The sequence below is a fragment of the Monodelphis domestica genome, chromosome 2, assembly GCF_027887165.1.
Source record: "Monodelphis domestica isolate mMonDom1 chromosome 2, mMonDom1.pri, whole genome shotgun sequence".
Lineage (NCBI taxonomy): Eukaryota > Metazoa > Chordata > Mammalia > Didelphimorphia > Didelphidae > Monodelphis > Monodelphis domestica.
Window position 1 is genome coordinate 137,699,650 of NC_077228.1, and position 21,582 is coordinate 137,721,231.

At 38.7% G+C, this 21,582-nt stretch overlaps 1 protein-coding gene across 1 annotated transcript in view; it reads right to left on the bottom strand.

Annotated features, from left to right (window-relative positions):
- The window catches only part of PARP1 (poly(ADP-ribose) polymerase 1), a 59,425-nt gene extending 42,204 nt beyond the window's left edge, over nucleotides 1-17,221 (bottom strand). The window contains exons 1-3 of the mRNA XM_007481501.3: nucleotides 16,825-17,221; nucleotides 4,245-4,413; nucleotides 1,254-1,372 (exon numbers count right to left, since the gene is read on the bottom strand). Coding sequence (XP_007481563.1) covers nucleotides 1,254-1,372; nucleotides 4,245-4,413; nucleotides 16,825-16,944 — 408 coding nt within the window. The 5' untranslated portion in view covers nucleotides 16,945-17,221. The remainder of the gene's footprint in view (nucleotides 1-1,253; nucleotides 1,373-4,244; nucleotides 4,414-16,824) is intronic.
- Nucleotides 17,222-21,582: the final 4,361 nt, after the last annotated feature.

Here is a 21,582-nt window from a genome sequence, read left to right on the forward strand (position 1 = left end):
GATGGCTCACATTTTTCTAGCACTGAAGAAAAAAGAACTTTTTCTACAATTTGATGCCTGGGTTAATATCTCATCTTATCCATATCACTATCCTGGAAGGAAAATTTTATTATCAAACCATTATGCAGATGAGGAAATTTGAGGCTGAAGTTAAATAAGTTGTAAAGGGTTACATAGCTGCCAAATGCTTTTGGCATTTGGCATTTGGTGGGCCAAATCTGTATTAATCTATATCAGGCACTCCATCCACTGAGCCAACTGGTTGCCCTTGCATCCCTCCTTCCCAATCATAATAGAGACATTACATTTTACACTTCTTCAACTCTTATTTGAGGAAAAGCTGAAAACAAACCTCAGTCATTTCTTATTTTTCTTACTAGGGAAGTTGAGGCCCAGAAACATTAAGTAACTTGCCCCAAACAGGATCTGAAGTCACATCTCTCCTGGGGCTGCAGGACACTGGCACAAATTTCTTTAGACACTGCCAGCTTCTCTCACCCACCCTCCTCTCTATATATTATGAACTGCCCAGCCCAAAAGATGAGACTCAGTCAGAAAAAAAAATCAACCTCAACACCTGTAGCTTGCCTCCCTGGTTGAGTTCCATCACCATCTGTGCCCTGCATCTGTCTGGCTCTTCTAAAGAAAATTCATCACCAGAGGAATGGTTTGGGATTCAGTTCACTCTGAACCAAAGCCTGGAATCCAAACATCCAGTTTCAATCTCTGACCATTCTCCCCTCCACACTAATCAAAACCAGCAAAATCTAGATTTCCATGTAATGAAATGGGCACTGAATTTGGGAATTAAGGCTCGATACTGACTAGCTGTCATTTATTCTGAGCCTCAGTTTACTTATGTGTAAAAGGGGGATGATACTAGTTGACATTCTTTAAAACCAAAAATCCCCTTATTTTCTGTCTTAGAATCAATACTGTAGAGCAGTAAGGGCTAGGCAATGGGGGTTAAGTGACTTGCCCAGGGTCACACAGCTAGGAAGTGTCTGAGGTCATATTTGAACCCAGGACCTCCCATCTCTAGTCCTAATTCTCATTCCACTGAGCTACCCTCAACTGCCCCGACTAGCTGACATTCTTATTGAAAAATCTAGGTTTTACAAAGCACTTTACAAATGTTGTCTCATGTGATCCTCTCAATAATTATATGAGAGGGGTGCCCTTATGCTGACTGGTGATTGCCTCACCTGGTCCACTATGACCACAACAGACCACCCAGCCTCCCCAACTCTTACCTTTTCTATTTTCTGCTGACACCCTTTGCAAGCGCTCCTATTGGACTTGGCATACTCTGCTGCAAAGTTGATTAGGGTTTTCTCCCCTTTACCACCACCATCTTGACTCCCACCTTTGCCTAGGCAAAAAACACAGAATAATGCTCATCTTAGCAGCTTCATAGAGAGAATGTTAGAATTCAACTTAGGAAGACCTACTTTAGATACTCATCAGCTGTGCTCAAGGTACAAGAGGCTCCCAGAATAAGGGGCAGAAAACCAAAAAAGTAGGTAGGGATGTCTGAGTCAGACACATGGGCAACTCTAAAAAGTCCTCCCTGAACAAAAAGCTGCCAGACTGAATTCTTTGTGACACAGTGTTCTTACTATTAGGCATATATAGGAAAGATTCAAGAAGAAAAGGACCCATATGTACAAAAATAGTTCTAGCAGCTCTTTTTATTGTGTTGAAGAACTATAAAGTAGGAGAAAAATAAAGAACAAGAAACTGGGGCAGGAGGGTAAAATCTCTATAAATTTGAGAACAGTTAAAAAATTATGGAGCACTGGACTTGGGAGTCAGGAAGATATGAGTTTAACACTGGCATCAGATACTAGCTATGTGACCCTGGGCATGTTACTTAATCCCTATCTGCCTGTTTCCTCATAATAGCCTCTACATTCCAGGACTGTTGTGAGGATAAAATTAGATAATTTTTTAAAGTGCTTTGCAAATTTTAATGCACTATACAAATGCTAATTAGTTATTATTAGTTACAAGTTATTATGCTGCAAAAAATGATTAAAGACTTGGCATTAGAGAAGAAACTATGAAGACATGTATGAACTGATGTAGAGTGAAGCAGAGTAAAAACAGAACAGTCTACATTATAACAACATTGCAAAAATGGAACACTTTTGAAAGTCTTAAGAACTCTGATCAATGGACTGATCAATGACTCCAAGGGACCAATGTTGAAGAATCTCAATAGAACACTGAATTTGCAGAATGAGATGTATTCTTTTGGACACCGCCAATGCATATTTGTTATAAGGTTCTGTTTTCTTTCTTTCTTTTTTTGGGGGGGGGGGGGGGGCGAGGGAGGAGTAACTGGTATGAACGGAAAATAAAAAGACAAAAAAAGTGATTTGAAACTAATTAGTTGAGATGCTAAGTGTCCGATGCATATCATTAGGCTCTAATGATGCTGCTACCCAGATCACAATATACATAAACCATCACACACAATCAAAGTGATGGCCTTAAGTCTTCAAGAAAAGGTGAAATTAATGTCTGTATCTTCAGTTTAAGAAGGCAAGAAAAAGAATAAACCATTTGGGAAAACTTCTTTGAGAAGCAGCTAAAAATTTTTTCCCCCGTTTACATTTTTGTGCTTAAAGATATAAGCTGGGAAGCAGGGTAAGAGTTCCCTGATGGGGACTCCATAATGCTGGCTAAATGTGGTCTTGGTAACACCACTACCACCATTTACCCTGTGTCTGCTTTGGAGAGGAGTGGTGAGGAACTCCACAAGGGACTTTCTTTGTGCTCTCCTTGGAAGCTCTGCTGGCCTGAGCATTAGGAGTACAAGGGAACAATGTCCAAGAACCCACCCACATCCTAGTTATGTCCCATTGCAGACATAAGGAGTATCTTTCAGCATTCCATCTGCTTCTCATGTTTCTTCTCTCTCACTGGTTCTAGCAGCTTCTACTTCCTCCCACACATTTCCCTACTTTTCTCACATGAATTAATGAACGAGGAGTCTCTCAATCCCTAGTAAAAAATCTCAAGCCTTTGGCAGGGACAAACCACATTCTTCCTACATGGATTTGCTGTTTGCCTTCCAGGCTCAATGATATGTCATTCCCTTGCTCAAAATTCTTCAGTATTGCTTCAAGTACCCAATAAACTACTCCTTTGGCATTTTTAGGTCCTTTAAAATCTATCTCCTTCCTGCCTTCCCAGACATTTCATAGTTCTCCTCTTCCTATATTCTATATTGCTGCTAAACTAGTTTAGGAGTTGTTACCCTAAAACAACAAACTGTCATCTCTTCTACACTGCAGCCTTTCAGAGGCTATCCTGCACATCACCTTCCTTACCTCTAAGGCCCCAAACCCCAGCTTCCTTTAAGGTTCAACCTTCCATGACCCTCTCCCCATCTTCAGTTATTAGTACTTTCTCTCTTCTCAAATTAACTTCTATTAATTATCTGTGTACATGTTGCATCCCACCAGTAAAATGTAAGCTCCTTGGGGGCAAATGTTTAATTTTTTTTAGCAGCACAATTTACCTACTATGCACACCCTAAGCCACCTAAATTGAAATCACTTGCTTTTGACGCTTATCTCTTTCTAGCTCTAGCTGCTCCATTCTTCCCTAGACACAAAGACTCCAAGGCCAATGGTGGAGGTGCATAAAGAACATTGTCCAGGAGTGTCAAAACACAGCACTACTGATATGGGTTGGCAGTGATAAATAGTGCTTTGAAATCCTTTTTCTTTAATGGCACATTTATTTCTTCTGCTTTTTACTAATTAGCAGAAAGTAGAAACTGTGCCTTCACGGACACTCAAGGTTGGTAAGAGCTTGCAAGGTCAAGCCTGAAAGGAGGGGGAGGGTAAGGGAGATACATTATGACTTCATTCCCTTTGATAAGAGTTTGCAAGACTGAGAGAAGACACCAAAACAACCTTGAAAGCTTGACAAAGGGGACACAGGAGGGAACACCGCCCAGGTAATTGAGGTCTTTGCACCCCTTACCCCCAGAATGCCCCTGGGAGGAATAATTTGAGAGAAGGCAGAGAATTCCCAGGGTGGGAGGAGGGCAATACCCCAGACCCACAATAAGAATCTAGAAATCCCCACTATGGCTTTTCAATCTCCCTGGCTACACTATCTGTCACATCTCTGAATAAACACTTTCATTCCTCAAGATGGAGACTGAGCTGCAGTTCTTTGGGCAAGAACCAGCATTCGCTCTCCCACAACACCCTCACATCACGGACCTCCTGTCAGCCCTCCAGTTTCGATGGTCTTCTTAATTTTCTGCTGGTCGTCCCATCGCAGCTCCAAGAACCCATCCACTTCAAGCTCAGCCTGAGAGATGACGAGCCCACGCTTCCAGAAGCAAGCATAGTGATGCCAGTTTGGGATCTTCCCATCAAACATGGGTGACTAAGAGGAAAGCAGAATAAAGGAAAACAGATGAATGTTAACACAGGCATGGATTTCACATCACATCTAGTCATCCAAGGGTGCTTAACCTCTTTGTGTCCTGGACATATTTAGTAGTTTAGCAAAGCCTAAAGACCCATTCTTAGAATAATGTATCTTAAATGCATAAAATAAAATACAAATCAATTCTGACATATTTGTTTTGAAAATACAAATTTGTTCTATATACATTCAAATGATATATTAAGGAGCAATTTGAATGTAACACAGATTTTGCATATGCCTTTGTGATTTCATGGGTGAAAACAAAGAAAACTATACCACTTCCATAAGATGCCACCCTTCTGAGGTCCACTTTGACAAACTTTAAGTCTTTCTCATCCCTCTGGCATGGCAGTCCTTCTCAGAGGTCCAGCTTCTCCACATCTGTCTATGACCCATGGAAATAGGGCAAAGGCCCAGCAACAGCCGGAGTCTGGAAACACTATCATTATAGTATTTAACTACTTAACATGTATAAAACCATAATATCATTTTTAATAAATTCCTACTTTTTCTTTTTTTAAGGTATCACATTTAAGTTTATAAGTATTATGCTCCTAAACTTATTTTCCCCATAAACCCTATGGTTTTTATTGTATAATTTAAAAAGAATGCTTCCATTACAATAGAACTGACTGTACCTAAGTTTATAAAGGAAACCAACTATATGAAGATAGATGTAATATCCCCCCCCCCCCCCATCCAAGTTCAATAACACACTGAAATCTATATATGGTCTCCTTGCAAGTCTATGGACCCCAGATTAAGAACTCTACACTGAACAGAGAGCTCCTGGCCCTTTATTTTTACTTTTTAAACACTTACCTTCCGTCTTGGAATCAATACTGTGTATTGGCTCCAAGGAAGAAGAGTTGGTAAGGGCTAGGCAATGGGGGTTAAGTGACTTGCCCAGGGTCACACAGCCAGGAAGTGTCTGAGGCCAGATTTGAACCTTGGACCTCTGTCTCTAGGTCTGGCTCTCAATACACTGAGCTACCCAGCTGCCCCTCCTGGGGCTAATAAGTTATTTTGTACTTGTGTTATTAAAATGAGAACTACCTATTACATATATTTTGTATATGAATTACTTTCCCCTCAAGTAAGCTATAAAGTGAATGAAAAGTTCCTTAAGTCCCTACTAATTCCAGTTCCTTCACATTATTCATTTTGAACATGAAATTTTTCCTTTATGATGCTGGCACTAGAGAAAAGAAAAAAAAATCTATTTTAGAGACTGGTTATGTGAACTCAGGCTTTTGATCCATGTGGTTATCTGTAAAGACATATGGACAATAGATGTAGGACTAGAAGTGAAATTAGATTGTTTATTTAGTCCAACCCTGCCATTCTATAGGTAAGGAACCTAAAGTCACACAACTATTAAGTGGAAATCTAGAATTTGAACCCAGATCTTCTGATGCCAGCATCCTTTGCATTACATCTTTTTTTTTAAATTTTATAGTATTTTATTTGATCATTTCCATGCATTTTTCATTAAAGACAAAGATCATTTTCTTTTCCTCCCTCCCACCCCCCGTGGCCGACACGTGATTCCACTGGTATCATATGTGTTCTTGACTTGAACCCATTGCCATGTTGTTAGTATTTGCATCAGAGTGTTCGCTCCGAGTCTTTCCTCTGTCATGTCCCCTCAGCCATTGTAGTCAGGCAGTTGCTTTTCCTTGGTGTTTCTATTCCCTCAGTTTGTCCTCTGCTTTTGGATAGTGTTTTTTTCTCCTTGATCCCTGCAGATTGTGCAGGGACATTACACCACCACTAATGGAGAAGTCCATTATATTCGATTATACCACAGTGTGTTTGTCTCTGTGTACAATGTTCTCCTGGTTCTGCTCCTCTCGCTCTGCATCACTTCCTGGAGGTTGTTCCAGTTCACATGGAATTCCTCCACTTTATTGTTCCTTTGAGCACAATAGTACTCCATCACCAACATATACCACAATTTGCTCAGCCATTCCCCAATTGATGGGCATCCCCTCGTTTTCCAGTTTTGGGCCACCACAAAGAGCGCAGCTATGAATATTTTTGTACAAGTCTTTTTGTCCATTATCTCTTTGGGGTACAAACCCAGCAGTGCTATGGCTGGATCAAAGGGTAGACATTCTTTTATCGCCCTTCTTTGCATTACATCTTGCTGATATGATCCAGTATATCCCATATTGCATAATAGAATTTATTATAGTGGATAAACAAATAAGCATCAACAACTGGCCTACTCCAGGATTAGAAATTATAGCATGCTCTGATCAGGTTCAGAGTCTAACCCACTGGGAGTCAGACATGTAAGACAGGAAAATATTCAGGTCAGAATAGTCCAACAAATTTTCTCAGTATTTGGCAAACTTTTATCAAAGTCTAGAAAAGAATAAATCGTTAAGAGAATGAGTCATTCAGTAAAAGCAAGAAATATTTGAAAAGTTAAAGAGTAGGAATGAAAAGTCATGCCTTGCTGATCTCCATTGTTCAAATTCTAAATTTAACTAGTGCACTCAGAGATTTGGCTTTCTCCTTCCCTACACCCTTTAAAAAAAGTTTTCCTCTTCTCTTTCACATTCATACTCAATTATGGGCCCACTGCATGGAAAATGCTGTCATTGTCAGGGCTGAAGCAGTTAAGTATTTATAGAAGCAATCAGACTGACTCTGAGAATTTGAACACTACATAAATACATTTAACAGTATAAATAGTCTGATGGAAGTATAAAGGTCATCAAAACCAGGCATCCAATAATTTAGGATTTGGGCTTAGTTGTGCCACTAAGTAGAGTTATATAACAAAGGTCAAATATTTTCATCTCTACCTAAGTTTATCTCTCAAACAGGGACATTGATGGAATCATATATTAGGAGGAAGAGAGGGGAGATTAGGAATGGTGGCAAAAGTAGGGCTCAGATCCACACCCTCTAAATCCAAACACTCTTCTCCCTGCCATAGCAAGGGACCTTAGGGATCATCTGGTCTTCTAAATAGAAAATCTATGATTCTAACTCAGTCAGTGGCTCGAGTTTTCTCTCAGGTGAAAATATTCAAACAAAACACAGTTTTAAATTTAATTCACTTAAATTAAATTTCAGGAGGTATTCTTTTGGAAATACAAGTGTTTTGAGTAGATCTCTAGAGATCTTGATGAAGTTTTAGGAGAAAAAGGCACCTTGAAAATTCCACGGCAATGCACTGCAATTAATCTAGATTTATAGAAAAATTAAATTTCAAAACAGGGGTTCCATCCTCATATCAATTTCAATATATACATAAATATAATGATAACATATTTGCAGGAGAATAGAGGGCAGAAGGGGGGAAGGGAATAGATTACTCTCATTACAGGATATTCCAGGTCTTAGGGTGGTTCTAAAGTAGACTTTTGAGATGCCTTGTGCACATATATCAGAAGACTAGGTGACATTTCTAAATATGGAGTCATGCTTTAACATTCAAATTTGCCACCTGATTTTATTCATGCTCTATTGCAAATTTACAACCGTGCTTCTTTCAAAATGACCTGCAGAATTTCCCACCATTAATTTCTAGCACTTGATCCTCCAAACACCACTCTGAACACTGGTCTCATGCAAAGCAGGATGTACATGGCTTAATGGCAAAGCAACCAAATGGAAACATGGGGGTGGTGAGTTCTAATTTTTATTTTTGGAGCATCATCTCACAAGTCATTTAAACTTTGGGTTGCCTCAATCACCCCATGCACAAGGTTGATAGAACACATAATGCTTGTCCCAAAGCAGATGCTCACTAATTTTATTGATTGGCTAAGAGGCTCACCTAGTGGAAAGTCTGCCTTGTTACAGATTAGAAGCCAGAACCACTTAGCTTTTGTTTTCCAAATGAAATAGAGACCAGTACTAGAAACATGCTTTTTTTAGAAAGGAAAAATTGTCCTTACTTTAAAAAGCAAGGATGTAACTAGGAATGTTGCAGAGTTTTGAGGGGGAGAAGAATAAATGAATGAAATCTAAAGAATGTGATAAATGAATCCATTTTATCTGTTCCCACTACAGACTGGGTTGAAGAGACCTTAGAAGGGCCCATCTCTTTCCTACAGAATCTAGGTAAAATTGCTCCTCCAAGATCAGGTAGCAGATGGACAGTTTCTGAACAATGCTCCATACAAATGTAAAACAAGCCACATGAGGCCAAAAGCAGAATGTGAATGCTCTTTTCTTAAGAGGCAGAAAACTAACAGAAAGACCCAGACACAAACCCAATAAATTAAATCAGTACCCACAAAGGCATAGATAAAGCATTCTACTCCAGTGGATCTTCTCTGGTCATAGAGCAGAAGTTCTCTTTAAAAAAATTGTTTAATTTAGAATATTTTCCCAATGTTACATGATTAATGTTCTTGCCCTCCCCTCCTCCCACCCCCTTCCAGTAGTCAAAGAGCAATTGCACTGGGTTTTACAAGTGTCACTGATCAAGATCTATTTCCATATTATTAATATTTGTACTAGAGTGATCATTTGGAGTCTACATCCCCAATAATATCCCCATTGAACCATGTGATCAAGCAGGTTTTTTTCTTCTGTTTCTAGAGCAGAAGTTCTAATTAAGCATTATTTACTGGCTCATTTCTAGAATGATTTCTTTTGCCAGTATTTCTTAAGATATCCATAGTTTACTAAATTTTGTACATTGAAAATTTAGGCAAGTCAATCCATATGGGTAGTAAATTTTAGGAAAAGTCATCTGCACCTAAAGCTTAGCACAGTGCTCAACTGAAGATACTTAATAATGTGAAAGTTCCCTTACCAAAAATAAATTAACTTTGATTACTTATAAACTGAAAAGCTTTGCACATAGTAATAATTCATTAAGGATAAGAAGAGTCCAATGTGAAGAAATCTTTGTATCAAGTGACTATAAGTTTGATATCCAAAATATGTAAATGATTAATATATTTAAGACTAATAGGACCCCCCAATAGATAGGCAGTCAATGGATATGAACAATATGAATAAACAATTCTCCAAAAGTATACCAAAGTATTCACAACCATATGAAAAAATGCTCTAAATCATGAATAAGAGAAATGTGAAGCAAAACAATCTCACACCCTGCAAAACACAAAAGATCAAAAGTGGCAAGTCAAATGTTGGAGGGGTTGTGAATGGACAGGCATACTAATACACTGTGTAACTGTGAAATGAGACAACCATTTGGGAAAGCAATTTGGAATTCCGCAAACAAAGTGAGTAAAATGTACACGCTCCTTGAACCAGAGACTCTATGATTGAGATAATATCCCAAGGAAGACATCAATAAGGAAAAAAAAGTCCGCAAATATAGCTAAATATTTATAGCAGCACTTTTTGTGACAACAAATAATTGAGGAAACAAAGTGAATGCCCATCAATCAGAGAATGGCAAAACTGTTGTACAAGAATGTAATGGAATATAATAACTATGTAGTAAAGAGTGATGTATGTGATTAATAGAGAAGCCCAGAAAGAGCTGTGGGAGGGGGCAGCTAGGTGGCTCAGTGGATAGAGAACCAGGCCTAGAGAGACAAGAAGCCCTGGGTTCAAATCAGACTGCTCTTCCACCTTGGAACCAATACATAGGTCATTCTAATACATTCTAAGGCTGAAGGTAAAGATTAGGGGGAAAAAATCTATGTGAATTGATGGAGAGTAGAATAAGCAAAAAGAAAAAAAACAGTAACTGCATCGATGTAAATATTAAGAACCATACACCAATAAATAAATAAATATAGCAAAATTATAAAGATTAAAAGCATGACTTGATGAGATATGAAAGGATCTCCCAACCCATCTCCCTCTGTGAAGGTGGTAGGTCCGCAGGTTTTACACATGTACAAGTTTTCAGACTTTTACAATTTAGTTGTGCTGATCCCCACCTCCCCTTCTAAAAAAATACTATTTTTATTATATGACATAGCACTTGGGAAGAGGGGAGGGGAGAAAGACACTAGGGATAACTATGATGATGTAAAAACAAAAAACTTATTAAAAAAAAAACAAACAACAAATATATCTCTCCAACTCATTTCAGCAGCAAGAATTAGAAAGAGAAATTCCATTTAAAATCACCCTACACAATATAAAATACTTAGGAATCTATCTACCCAGACAAACACAGGAACTTTATGAACACAACTACAAAACATTCTCCACACAATTAAAACTAGATCTAAACAACTGGAAAAACATTGATTGCTCATGGGTGGGACGAGCTAACATAATAAAAATGACAATTCTACCCAAAGTGCCATACCCATTGAACTGCCAAAAAACTTTTTTACTGAATTAGAAAAAACCATAACAAAGTTCATTTGGAAGAACAAAAGATCAAAGATATCCAGGGAAATCATGAAAAAAAAAATGCAAAGGAAGAAGGGCTTGCAGTCCCAGATCTCAAACTATACTATAAAGCAGTGGTCATCAAAACAATTTGGTACAGGCTAAGAGACAGAAAGGAAGATCAGTGGAATAGACTTGGGGTAAATGACCTCAGCAAGACAGTCTATGATAAACCCAAAGATCCCAGTTTTTGGGACCAAAACCCACTTTTTGATAAAACTTTCTGGGAAAATTGGAAGACAGCATGGGAGAGATTAGGTTTAGATCAACATATCATACCCTACACCAAGATAAACTCAGAATGGGTGAATGACCTGAATATAAAGAAGGAAACTATATGCAAATTAGGTCAACACAGAATAGTATACTTGTGTCAGATCTTTGGGAAAGGAAAGACTTTAAAACTAAGCAAGAGCTAGGAAAAAAAAAACCCAAAATGTAAAATCAATAATTTTGATTACATCAAATTAAAACATTTTTGTACAAACACCAAAATTAGAAGCATCCAAAATTAGAAGGGAAGCAACAAATTGGGAAACGATCTTTATTACAAAAATCTCTGACAAAGGTCTAATTACTCAAATTTATAAAGAGCTAAACCAGTTGTACAAAAAAATCAAGCCATTCTCCAATTGATAAATGGGCAAGGGATGTGAATAGGCAGTTCTCAGTTAAAGAAATCAAAACTATTAAAAAGCACATGAAAAAGTGTTCTAAATCTCTTATAATCAGAGAGATGTAAATCAAAACAACTCTGAGGTATCACCTCACGCCTAGCAGATTGGCTAACATAACAGCAAAGGAAAGTAATAAATGCTGGAGGGAATGTGGCAAAGTTGGGACATTAATGCATTGCTGGTGGAGTTGTGAATTGATCCAAGCATTCATTCTGGAGGGCAATTTGGAACTATGCCCAAAGGGTGCTAAAAGACTGTCTGCCCTTTGATCCAGCCATAGCACTGCTGGGTTTATACCCCAAAGACATAATAAAGAAAAAGACTTGTACAAAAATATTCATAGCTGCGCTCTTTGTGGTGGCAAAAAATTGGAAAATGAGGGGATGCCCTTCAATTGGGGAATGGCTGAACAAATTGTGGTATATGTTGGTGATGGAATACTATTGTGCTCAAAGGAATAATAAAGTGGAGGAATTCCATGGAGACTGGAACAACCTCCAGGAAGTGATGCAGAGTGAGAGGAGCAGAACCAGGAAAACATTGTACACAGAGACTGATACACTGTGGTACAATCGAATGTAATGGACTTCTCCATTAGTGCCAATGCAGTGATCCTGAACAACCTGGAGGGATCTATGAGAAAAACCACTATCCACACCCAGAGGAAACACTGTGGGAGTAAAAACACTGAAGAGAAACAACTGCTTGAATACATGGATGGAAGGGATAGTTCAGGATGTAGACTCTAAATGAACATCCTAGTGTAAACAACATGGAAATAGGTTCTGATCAAGGACACAATACCCAATGAAATTTTGTGTTGGCTGAAGGAAGGGTGGGTGGATGGGAGGGAGGGAAATAATGTGATTATTGTAACCAAGGAATAATGTAATGTTCTAAATTGACTATAAATAAACTAATTTAAATGGGAAAAAAATAAAAATAAATAAAAGGAAAAAAACAACAAAACTGAGAGAGATTCTACTTGGCACCTTCAGATTGGCAAAGACCTTAAAAAAAAAAAAGGGGGTAATTTTTAAGGAGTTGTAGGAGAACAGGAACACTACTGTCTAATTGGTCCAACCTGAAGAGCTATTTGTAACTATATCAGAAGTCAGGAAACTGTAAATACTTTATGACCCAGCCATACTCACTACTAGGCTCAAAGAAATCAAAACAGAGGGAAAAGGACCCATATTTACAAAAATATTTATTGCAGCATTTTTTTGGTGTAGCGAAGAACTGGAAATAAAAGTGGATGTATCAATTGAGTTAACTGTGATACATGAATACAAGAGATAATTCTATAAGAAATAATTAAGGGAATGGAGTCAAAGAAATATAGAAAGATTTGCATGGATTGATACAGAACGAAGTGAGCAAAACAATGTATACAATTAATTCAACAATCTAAAAGAAAAACAAATTTGAAAGGCAGAAAAACAGTTCAATGACCATTCCTAATTCCAGAAGTTTGGAAATGAATCCTGCTTTCCACCTCTCAGCAGATGGATGATAAACTGAAATTGAAGAATGGGGCATACAATTTCAAACTCAGGCAACATACCAATCTGTTTTGCTGGATAGTTTAAGGGAGACTGGTGAGAATTTTTTTTTAATTCTTTAAATAATTTAAATTAATTTAAATTAATTTTTTTTAAAAAAAGGAAATGAGAGTTTCCAAGGAAAGAGTTAAAAAAAATAAAAGAGCAGAAAAAAAGTTCAGAAAGCCAAACAGATTTAATGCTGTTAACTTTGTTAAATTGAGTATACATTTAAAGGTATATGTGTAAGGCAGACCCATGACATCATATGAATGTCAAGTTTTTATTTAGTTTATAAATTTAAAGTTAAACCTAAAACTTTTGGGATACCTTCCATAGTACTCTTTTTCTGTTCTTTGCATATGAAAAAGTCAATGTTTAAGTTTATAATAAAAATTTTAAAAATCTTGTATCTTAAAACAAAGGCTTGTTGGAGAGGCCTCCCTGTCCCTTGAAAGCCACCAACCTTGTCAACAGAAACCTCTACAGCCACCTTAGATTGATAAGACATTATGAGAAGTACAGGGTGGCACAGTGGATTGAGAGCCAGGGCCAGATACAGGAGGTCCTGGGTTCAAATCTGACCTCACACGTCCTAGCTCTGTGTCCCTGGGCAAGTCACTTGACCTCCATTGCCTAGCCCTTACCACTCTTCTGCCTTAGAACCAATACACAGTATTGATTCTAAGACTGAAAGGGTTAAAAAAAAGTACAGAAATATTCGAGTCTCAGGGCATTAGATAAAAGGCCAGGCTATACTCCTAAGACAGAAAATAAATGCCAGGATACCTAGGCTCCTTTCATAGGGAAGGGAGGGTCAAAGGAATGCCTACTTTCTCATTTGCTGGTGTGGTCTTGAGTGAGTTATTTAAGTTTTCTTCAGTTTTCTCAGTTGTAAAATGAGAGGGTTGGACTCAATGTCCTCTAAGGTGGTTTCATAGTGCATTAGAAGTAGTATGTAGTATGTTGTAGTAACTGGAGCACAGGCCTGGGGAACTGAAAAAGCCTAGGTTCAAATGATGACTCAGAAATTTACTAGCTTTTTGAACCTGGACAAGTCACTCAACCTCTGTGGATTGAAGTTTTTATTACCAGTATAATTACAGCATTGGGCTACCTAACCTCTAGCCACTTTCTATCAGCTCTAAAATTAGGATCCTAAAATTTTCCTATTTCTATACTTTTCTCTTTCCTCTATTCAGCAAAGAATTAATTTATTGCCCAAGTTTCCCAATAATCTGAAGATTTTTTTTTGTCCAATACTCTTCAGAAAGATTTTCCACTTGGACACATTTTAAGATTGGTTGTACCAAAATTTATGACCCAGCAATACTCACTACTAGGTTCAAAGAGATCAAAACAGAGGGGAATGGACCCATATGGAATCTTAGCTGCTACAAAAGGACCCTTTCTTTTCCAGGAAACAAAACTGAGATTTAGATTTGGCTAAAACCACAAAGGCCACTCCAAATGAAGTGACAGAGAGTGGAACTTGGTCCTTTCCCCTCAAAATCTAGTGTTCTAGCACGAATTCTTCTGAGGTATCTTGAAATTTTTACATTCAATAATTTTAAGAATTCTAGCTATAGAATATGAAGAGATCTCAGAGACCAAACATTCCAACAGTTTCTTTTCTTTTTAAACAGATTTAAGTGGCTTGCCTTGGATCACAAAGGTAGGTTTGAACCCAGATCCTCAGAACTTTTCCTACTGAACTATAAGATTCCATAAATCTTTAGTCTAATTACCAATGCTAAACCACATTGGAAGATAAAAGATATGGTCTTTCTGGGGCAAATGAATGAAGGTTGCTAATGTTAAAGGATGCCTTCAATGAAGATGACTAGAAGGATAGGCTTTAGATAAGTAGGGGAAGAAATCAGGGTTGGAAGAAGAATGAAAGAGGGAAAGCTAGGAGATCCATATTGTTTTAAGACATTTTTGTTTAATTAATTAGCATTCTAGTCTTTCCCTCTCAGTAAAATTTTATTCTTTATTCTAAATTTATTCTTATTTATTAGTTGTGTCTAACCTTTTGGGTTATTTTCTTGGCAAAGGCATAGGAGTGTTTTGCCATTTCCAAATTCTCCAGCTCATTTTACAGATGAGTAAACGGTGGCAATCAGGGTTAAGTGACTTGCCCGGAGTCACCTGGTGTTGGAAGGCCAATTTTGCACCCATGTTTTCTTGTCTCGGGGTCTGGTGCCACATTCACAGAGTTGCCTAGTTTGAGCACACTTAAGTGATCAACCAATATTAGATAAGGATGATGAGCACTTTGCTTATAAGTAAATGTTTAAAGGACCTTCTGATTATAACTTTGAAAAGAGGTTAGCAGAAATGGAGGCACTTGGCTGCCTTTGAATGCTGACAGCAGCTTCTGGAATAACCTACAAGCGAAATCCAGGTGGAAACGACTAGGTGTGCACTCAACCAGGTGTACTTTCTGGTACCTACTCAATGTCCCCTTCCATCTGCTATAAGAAAAACTTCTGCAAGTCATGCTGCCAGTCTCAAATATCAACACTTTACAATCCCAGAAACCTTTCTGTTTTGGAAAAGATCCCTAAATTACAAGGATGGTCCAGCAGGGCTCTCTGGTGGACATTTTACCTCCTTCACAAATCACTTCCTGAGCAGAGCTGAGGTAAGGTATCTTGTGTGTGTCCTAGTAAAAGTTTGAAAATTCTATCCCCATTATACATTATTAAAGCCCACGGCTATGCTATTTATAAAAAAAAAAATAGCTACATGCAAGGACCCCACAATTTCCCGGCATTAAAATGCACACTTATCAAAAGTATCATTACAAGCAGCTGCTCCTTTGACTAATTCTAGCTCAAGCTCTGGTAAAATATGGCAGTGGAAAAATCAGAGCTCTCCAGGGAACAATTTTAAAGGACACAAATTAGGCCACTCAGCTCTTTTTTTACTATCCTCCTTCCGATCTGAATTATTTACAGAATGCCACAGACAATGCCCAAAAAGCTTAACCGACTCCTCCACCGGGAGAGGAGTAACTAGGTTTTTCGAAGAGAAAATTCAGTGAGAGGGTGAGAGGACAGGGGAGGTGGAAAGGGAAAAGAGGGAAAAGCCCTTCACCCCTAATGCTGGCGGCAGCGGCGGCTCAAGAAGGGACAGGTGGATTCACGCCAGTCTTCGCATTCAAACTCCCCCCCCCCCCCCGGGGGAACTGGGCGCGTTGTCCATGCGGTTTGCTGACTAAACATAAAGGACGCCTAACGGACCCGGCTCCCTCTCCCTAAGGCTGGGCCTTTTCTCGTAGGGTTTAGCAAAGCCTTCCGAAGGACACCTCGTTTTTTGCAGACACGGTTTGGCACCAGTGCCCGCAGAGCAGCGGACGTTCCCAGGGGCTCCAGGTTTAGGTTTTGCACTTAGAACAAGATGGACACAGGAATCACTACAATTATTTAAAAGGTCACAGGAAAAGTTTAGAAGCCTCCCAAGGGTGGAGGAAAACCAGTCCCATTCCCGACTAAGGCATATGCATACAAACCCCATCCACAACCGTCCACTCGCCCAGCGGGGGTGGGGGGTTGGGGGAGAGGCGCGAGAGAAAACTCGGCGGGGGGTAGACAGCAGGGCCAAAGCCGTACCCCACCCACTCCCCCTCGCCCCTGGGTAGGTTTGAAGCCTCCAGAGACTGTAGGAAGAAAAGAAAGAGGGGCAGAGAAGGCCCAGAGAACTCCCGCTCGATCCCGCCCGCCTACCCCCACCCCGGCCCCGCCAAAGAGGGCCATCAAAGAGACTTCCAGAGCCAATCTTCCTACCTGCACCATGATGGCCAGGCGGAGCGAGTCCTTGGCTATGCTCTCGCCACATTTCTTGCAAGAGGCGCGTCCGCTCTTCGCGTACTCAGCCCGGTAGGGCTTGTCCGCCGACTCCGCCATCCTCTCACCTCTTTCTCCTTCTTTCTGCTCTCTGGACCCGCGAAAATGCCGCAAATAAGGCACGGAACAGGGCAGTAGTCTGTGTGCGGGGAATGGGGGGGGGCACGACGCTAGTCCCCACCCACGCCGCGTGCCGCCTCGCCTCCGGCTCTCGCGCGCCCTGCTTTCCTCCCGCCCACCACGAGAGCCCAGGAAACGAGCGATGGAGGGAGCGCCGAGAACCCCGTACACTCCGCGCGGCTTTCCCGCGATAGATTACTAATGCCTGCGCTTGGGGGGGTTGGGGGCGGGAAGGAGGTGCGGGGGAAACCCCTCCTTGGGAGGTAGGCGCCCTCCGAGTGGGCGTGGCAGGGAGGTGGACCAAGAGGGAAAGGCGCCTCCTGGTGGGGGGATCCATCCTCACCACCTGGCCGGACAATTCAACTCTACTGACCTTTGTTAAGTAGCAACCGAAGCTGGCTCAGTTGAGAGAGCTGGCCTGGAAACCTACAAATTCAAGGACAGCTTTAACCCCTATTGGCTTTATGACCCTGGGCAAGTCACTTGCATTTCCAGATCTCTAGAGAACTGAAGCTGCAAGTTGCTGAGAAGGCGCCAACATCATGTAGATTCTTCATCTAGGACGCCCATGAGTCCAGTCCAACAGTATTTATTGAGTACCTTTTGTGTACTAAGCCTTAGGAATACAAAGAAAGGCAAAGGACAGACCCTGCTCTCCTGAAGCACTCAGTATAACTGGGGAGACCACATGCACAGAAGATTGATGCAGTATAAGTTAATAAGTAAACATTATATTAAATATAGAATACTCTATATCAACATATTTTATATAAATAGAATATAATAAATATAATTCCTATATTATACATTAAAATAATATATAAAACGTTCTAATAAAATATGTAATCATTAAAATAATTATTAAATAATCAGTAGAGGTAAAGCCCTAGCATTAAAGGGGATGAGAAAAAGCTTTTTGTAGAAAGTGGGACTTTAGCTGGGATATGAAGGAAGCCAGAAAAGTCAGGAGAATGAGATGGGGGGGGGAGCATTCCAGGAATGGGAGACAGTCAGTGCAGATGCCCAGGGTCTATAGATGAAACGGGAGAGAGGAGGCCAGTTTACTTTTGTTTTTTTACAGATTACAATTTATTAGGTGGTGGTGGGGTGGGAAGGAGTAAGGTTTAATACTGGAAAGGAAAGAGTCAGATTAGGAAGGTATTTGAATGCCAAACAAGATTTTATATTTGGTCTTGAAAGTGATAGGGAGCCAGGATTGAAGGAGGAGAATGGCTTCTCTTGAGATTACTCCAAAATTCATTTTTTATACTTTGTGTGTACATAGGCGTTTTCATGTTATCTAGACCCCTTGAGAGCAGATCTTGTGGTTTTATTTGCTTGATTTGTTTGCCTTTCTTTGTATCTTTATTGCCTAGTATAGTGTCTAGCCAGTAGTAGGCACTTCATTAATAAACGCTACTTCAGTTGTTTTTCAGACTCTGTGGCCCTATTTGGGGTTCTCTTAGCAAAGATACCAGAATAGTTTTTCATTTTCTTCTTCATCTCATTTTACAGATGAGGAAACTGAGGCAAACAAGGTTTTAAGTGCCTTACCTCAGAATTAGATCAACATCTCACATCATATACCAAGATAAAGTCAAAATGGATAGATGATTAAAAAAAAAAAACTATGACCTAAATATAAAGAGTAAGCAAATTAGAGAAGCATAGAATAGTCTACTTGCCAGCTTGATTAACAAGGGAAGAATTTAGGACCAAATAAGAAATAAAGTACATAATAAAATGTAAAATGGATAATTTTGATTATATTAAATTTAAAAGTTTTTGTACAAACAAAACAAATGCAGTTATGATTGTAATGAAAGCAGAAAGCAGGGGGTAAATTTTGGAGCAAGTATCCTTGATAAAGGACTAATTTCTCAAATATAGACATCTAAGTCAAATATATAAAAATAAAAGTCATTCTCCAATTAATAAATGGTCATTTCAAATTATGAAATCAAACCTATTTACAATTACATGAAAAAAATGCTCTCAATTACTCTTGGTTGGAGAAATGCAAATTAAAACAACTCTGAGGTACCATTTCACACATATTAGATAGGCTAATATGATGGAAAAAGAAAGTGATAAATGTTGGAGGGGATATGGGAAAATTGGGGACACTACTATACTATTGGTAGTTGTGATCTGATCCAATCATTCTGGAGAACAATTTGGACTATTCTCAAAGAAGTCTAAAATTATGCATATCCTTTGATCCATTAATACTATCATTAGGTCTGTTTTCCAAAGAGATAAAAAAAGGGGGGGGGGGGGATGTATTAGTACAAAATATTTATTGAAGTTTTTCTGGTAACAAAGAATTGGAAATATAGGAATTGGCTAAACAAGTTGTGGTATATTATAGCTACAGAATACAATTTTGTTCTATAAGAAATAACAAGCAGGATAATTTCAGAAGAAATCTAGAAAGACTTACATGAATTGATGCAAAGTGAAGTAAGCAGAACCAGAAGAACATTGTACCCAAAGACAGCAATGTTTCTTGATGATCAACTGGGAATCACCTGATCATTCTCAGCAATTCAGTGATCCAGGACAGTTTCAGGGACTCATGATGAAAAATGCCATCTGCTCTCCAGGAAAAAGCTGGAGTCTGAAAACAGTTGGGAAACACACTATATTTTATTCGTTATTCTTTTTTTTTCATTTGAGAACTTTTCCACAAAACTAACAAAGAAAAATGTTTCACATGATTACACATGTAAAATCTATATCAGATTGCTTGCCATCATTTTGTAAGAGAACTCAAACAAAAGTGAAGAAATAAACTGAAATATGTCTCAGTCTGCGTTCAGATTCCATTAGTTCTTTCTCTGGAAACAGATGGCATTTTTCATCATACGTTATTGAGAACTGTTGTGGATCACTGTATTGTTAAGAATAGCTAGGTCATTCATAAATGTTCATCATATAATATTGCTTTATCGATATAGAATGTTTTCCTGGTTCTGTTCACTTCACTTTGCATTAGTTCATGTAAGTCCAAATTTTTTGAAGATCATTCTTTTCATCATTTCTTATAGCACAGTAGTATTCTATTACAATCATACCACAACTTGTTCAGCCATTTCCCAATTGTTGGACATCCCCTCAATTTCCAAATTTTTGCCACTACAAAAAGAACTGCTATATATATTTTTGTACAAACAAATCCTTTACCCCCTTTTAAAAAAATCTCTTTGGGATACAGTCCTAGTTATAGTATTGCTGAATCACAGTTTTAAAGATAGTTCCAAATTGCTCTCCAAAATGGATGGATCTGTTCACAATTCTACCAGCAGTATATGTCCCAATTTTACCACATCCCCTCTAGCATTTATTATTTTCCTAAAGGTGATGGAAGGATCCTCTCAATGTAGAACAATATCTAGAGACAGAGAATAAGCTGTTTTCCATTTTTATCATCAAAAACACAAAAAGGAGAGGAAGTAGATTTTAGAGGAAGGGCAACAAGCAGATTCCCTAAGTTTTCTTAGAGATAAACTGCTCAAGGAGATGTAGAATTCATATGGCTACATTGGGCAGCTAGGTGACATGGTGAATAGAGCACTGGGCTTGGTATCAGGAAGACTCATTTTTCTTTCTTAGTTCAAATCTGGCCCAAGACACTTACTGTCTGTGTGACTCTCTGCAAGTTTTTAAAAATTAATTAAGAATATTTTTCCATGGTTACATGATTTATGTTCTCTCCCTCCTCTCTTCCCTCTGGAAGCTGACAAGCAATCAAGCAATTCCACTGGGTTATATATATATATATATATATATATATATATATATATCATTGTTGGAAACCTATTTCCATATTATTCATATTGGCAATAGAGTGATCGTTTAAAGTCAAAATCCCCAACCACATCCCCATCAAACCACTGATCAGTCATATGTTTTTCTTCTGTTTCTGCTCCCACAGTTCTTTCTCTGGATGTGGATAGCATTCTTTCTCATGAGTTCCTCTGGATTGTCCCCGGTCATTGCATTGCTGATAGTAGAGAAGTCTGTTACATTCAATTGTGCCAAAATGTTTCAGTTTCTGTGTACAATGTTCCCTTGGTTCTGCTTATTTTGCTCTGCGTCAATTTCTAGAGGTCTTTCCAGTTCAAACAGAAATCCTCCATTTCATCATTTCTTGCAACACAATAGTTTTCCATCACCATCAGATACTACAATTTGTTCAGCCTTTCCCTGGGCAAGTTTAAAAAAAAGTTTTATTTTTTCTCCTTGTATATGCATTAAACAATTTTTTAAACATTCTTTAAAAAAGTTTTAAATTCCAAATTCTCTCCCTTTTTCTAACCCTCAAACCCTCATATATGCCATAAAATAGAAAGATGTTTTACACTATTACATGTGTAAAATCTATATATATCATGTTGTTTACCATTTCTTCGAGTGGGGAAGGGAAGGAGAAAGGTACAGGGAGAATTTGGCTCAAACTTAATAAAGAGGTTAAAAATAGGGTTTTTTTCATGTAATTAAGGTAAAAAATAAAATATTGTTAAAAAGAAAAAAAAAAGAATGTAGTTAGTATGGAAACAAGGCTTTCTGGGAGAA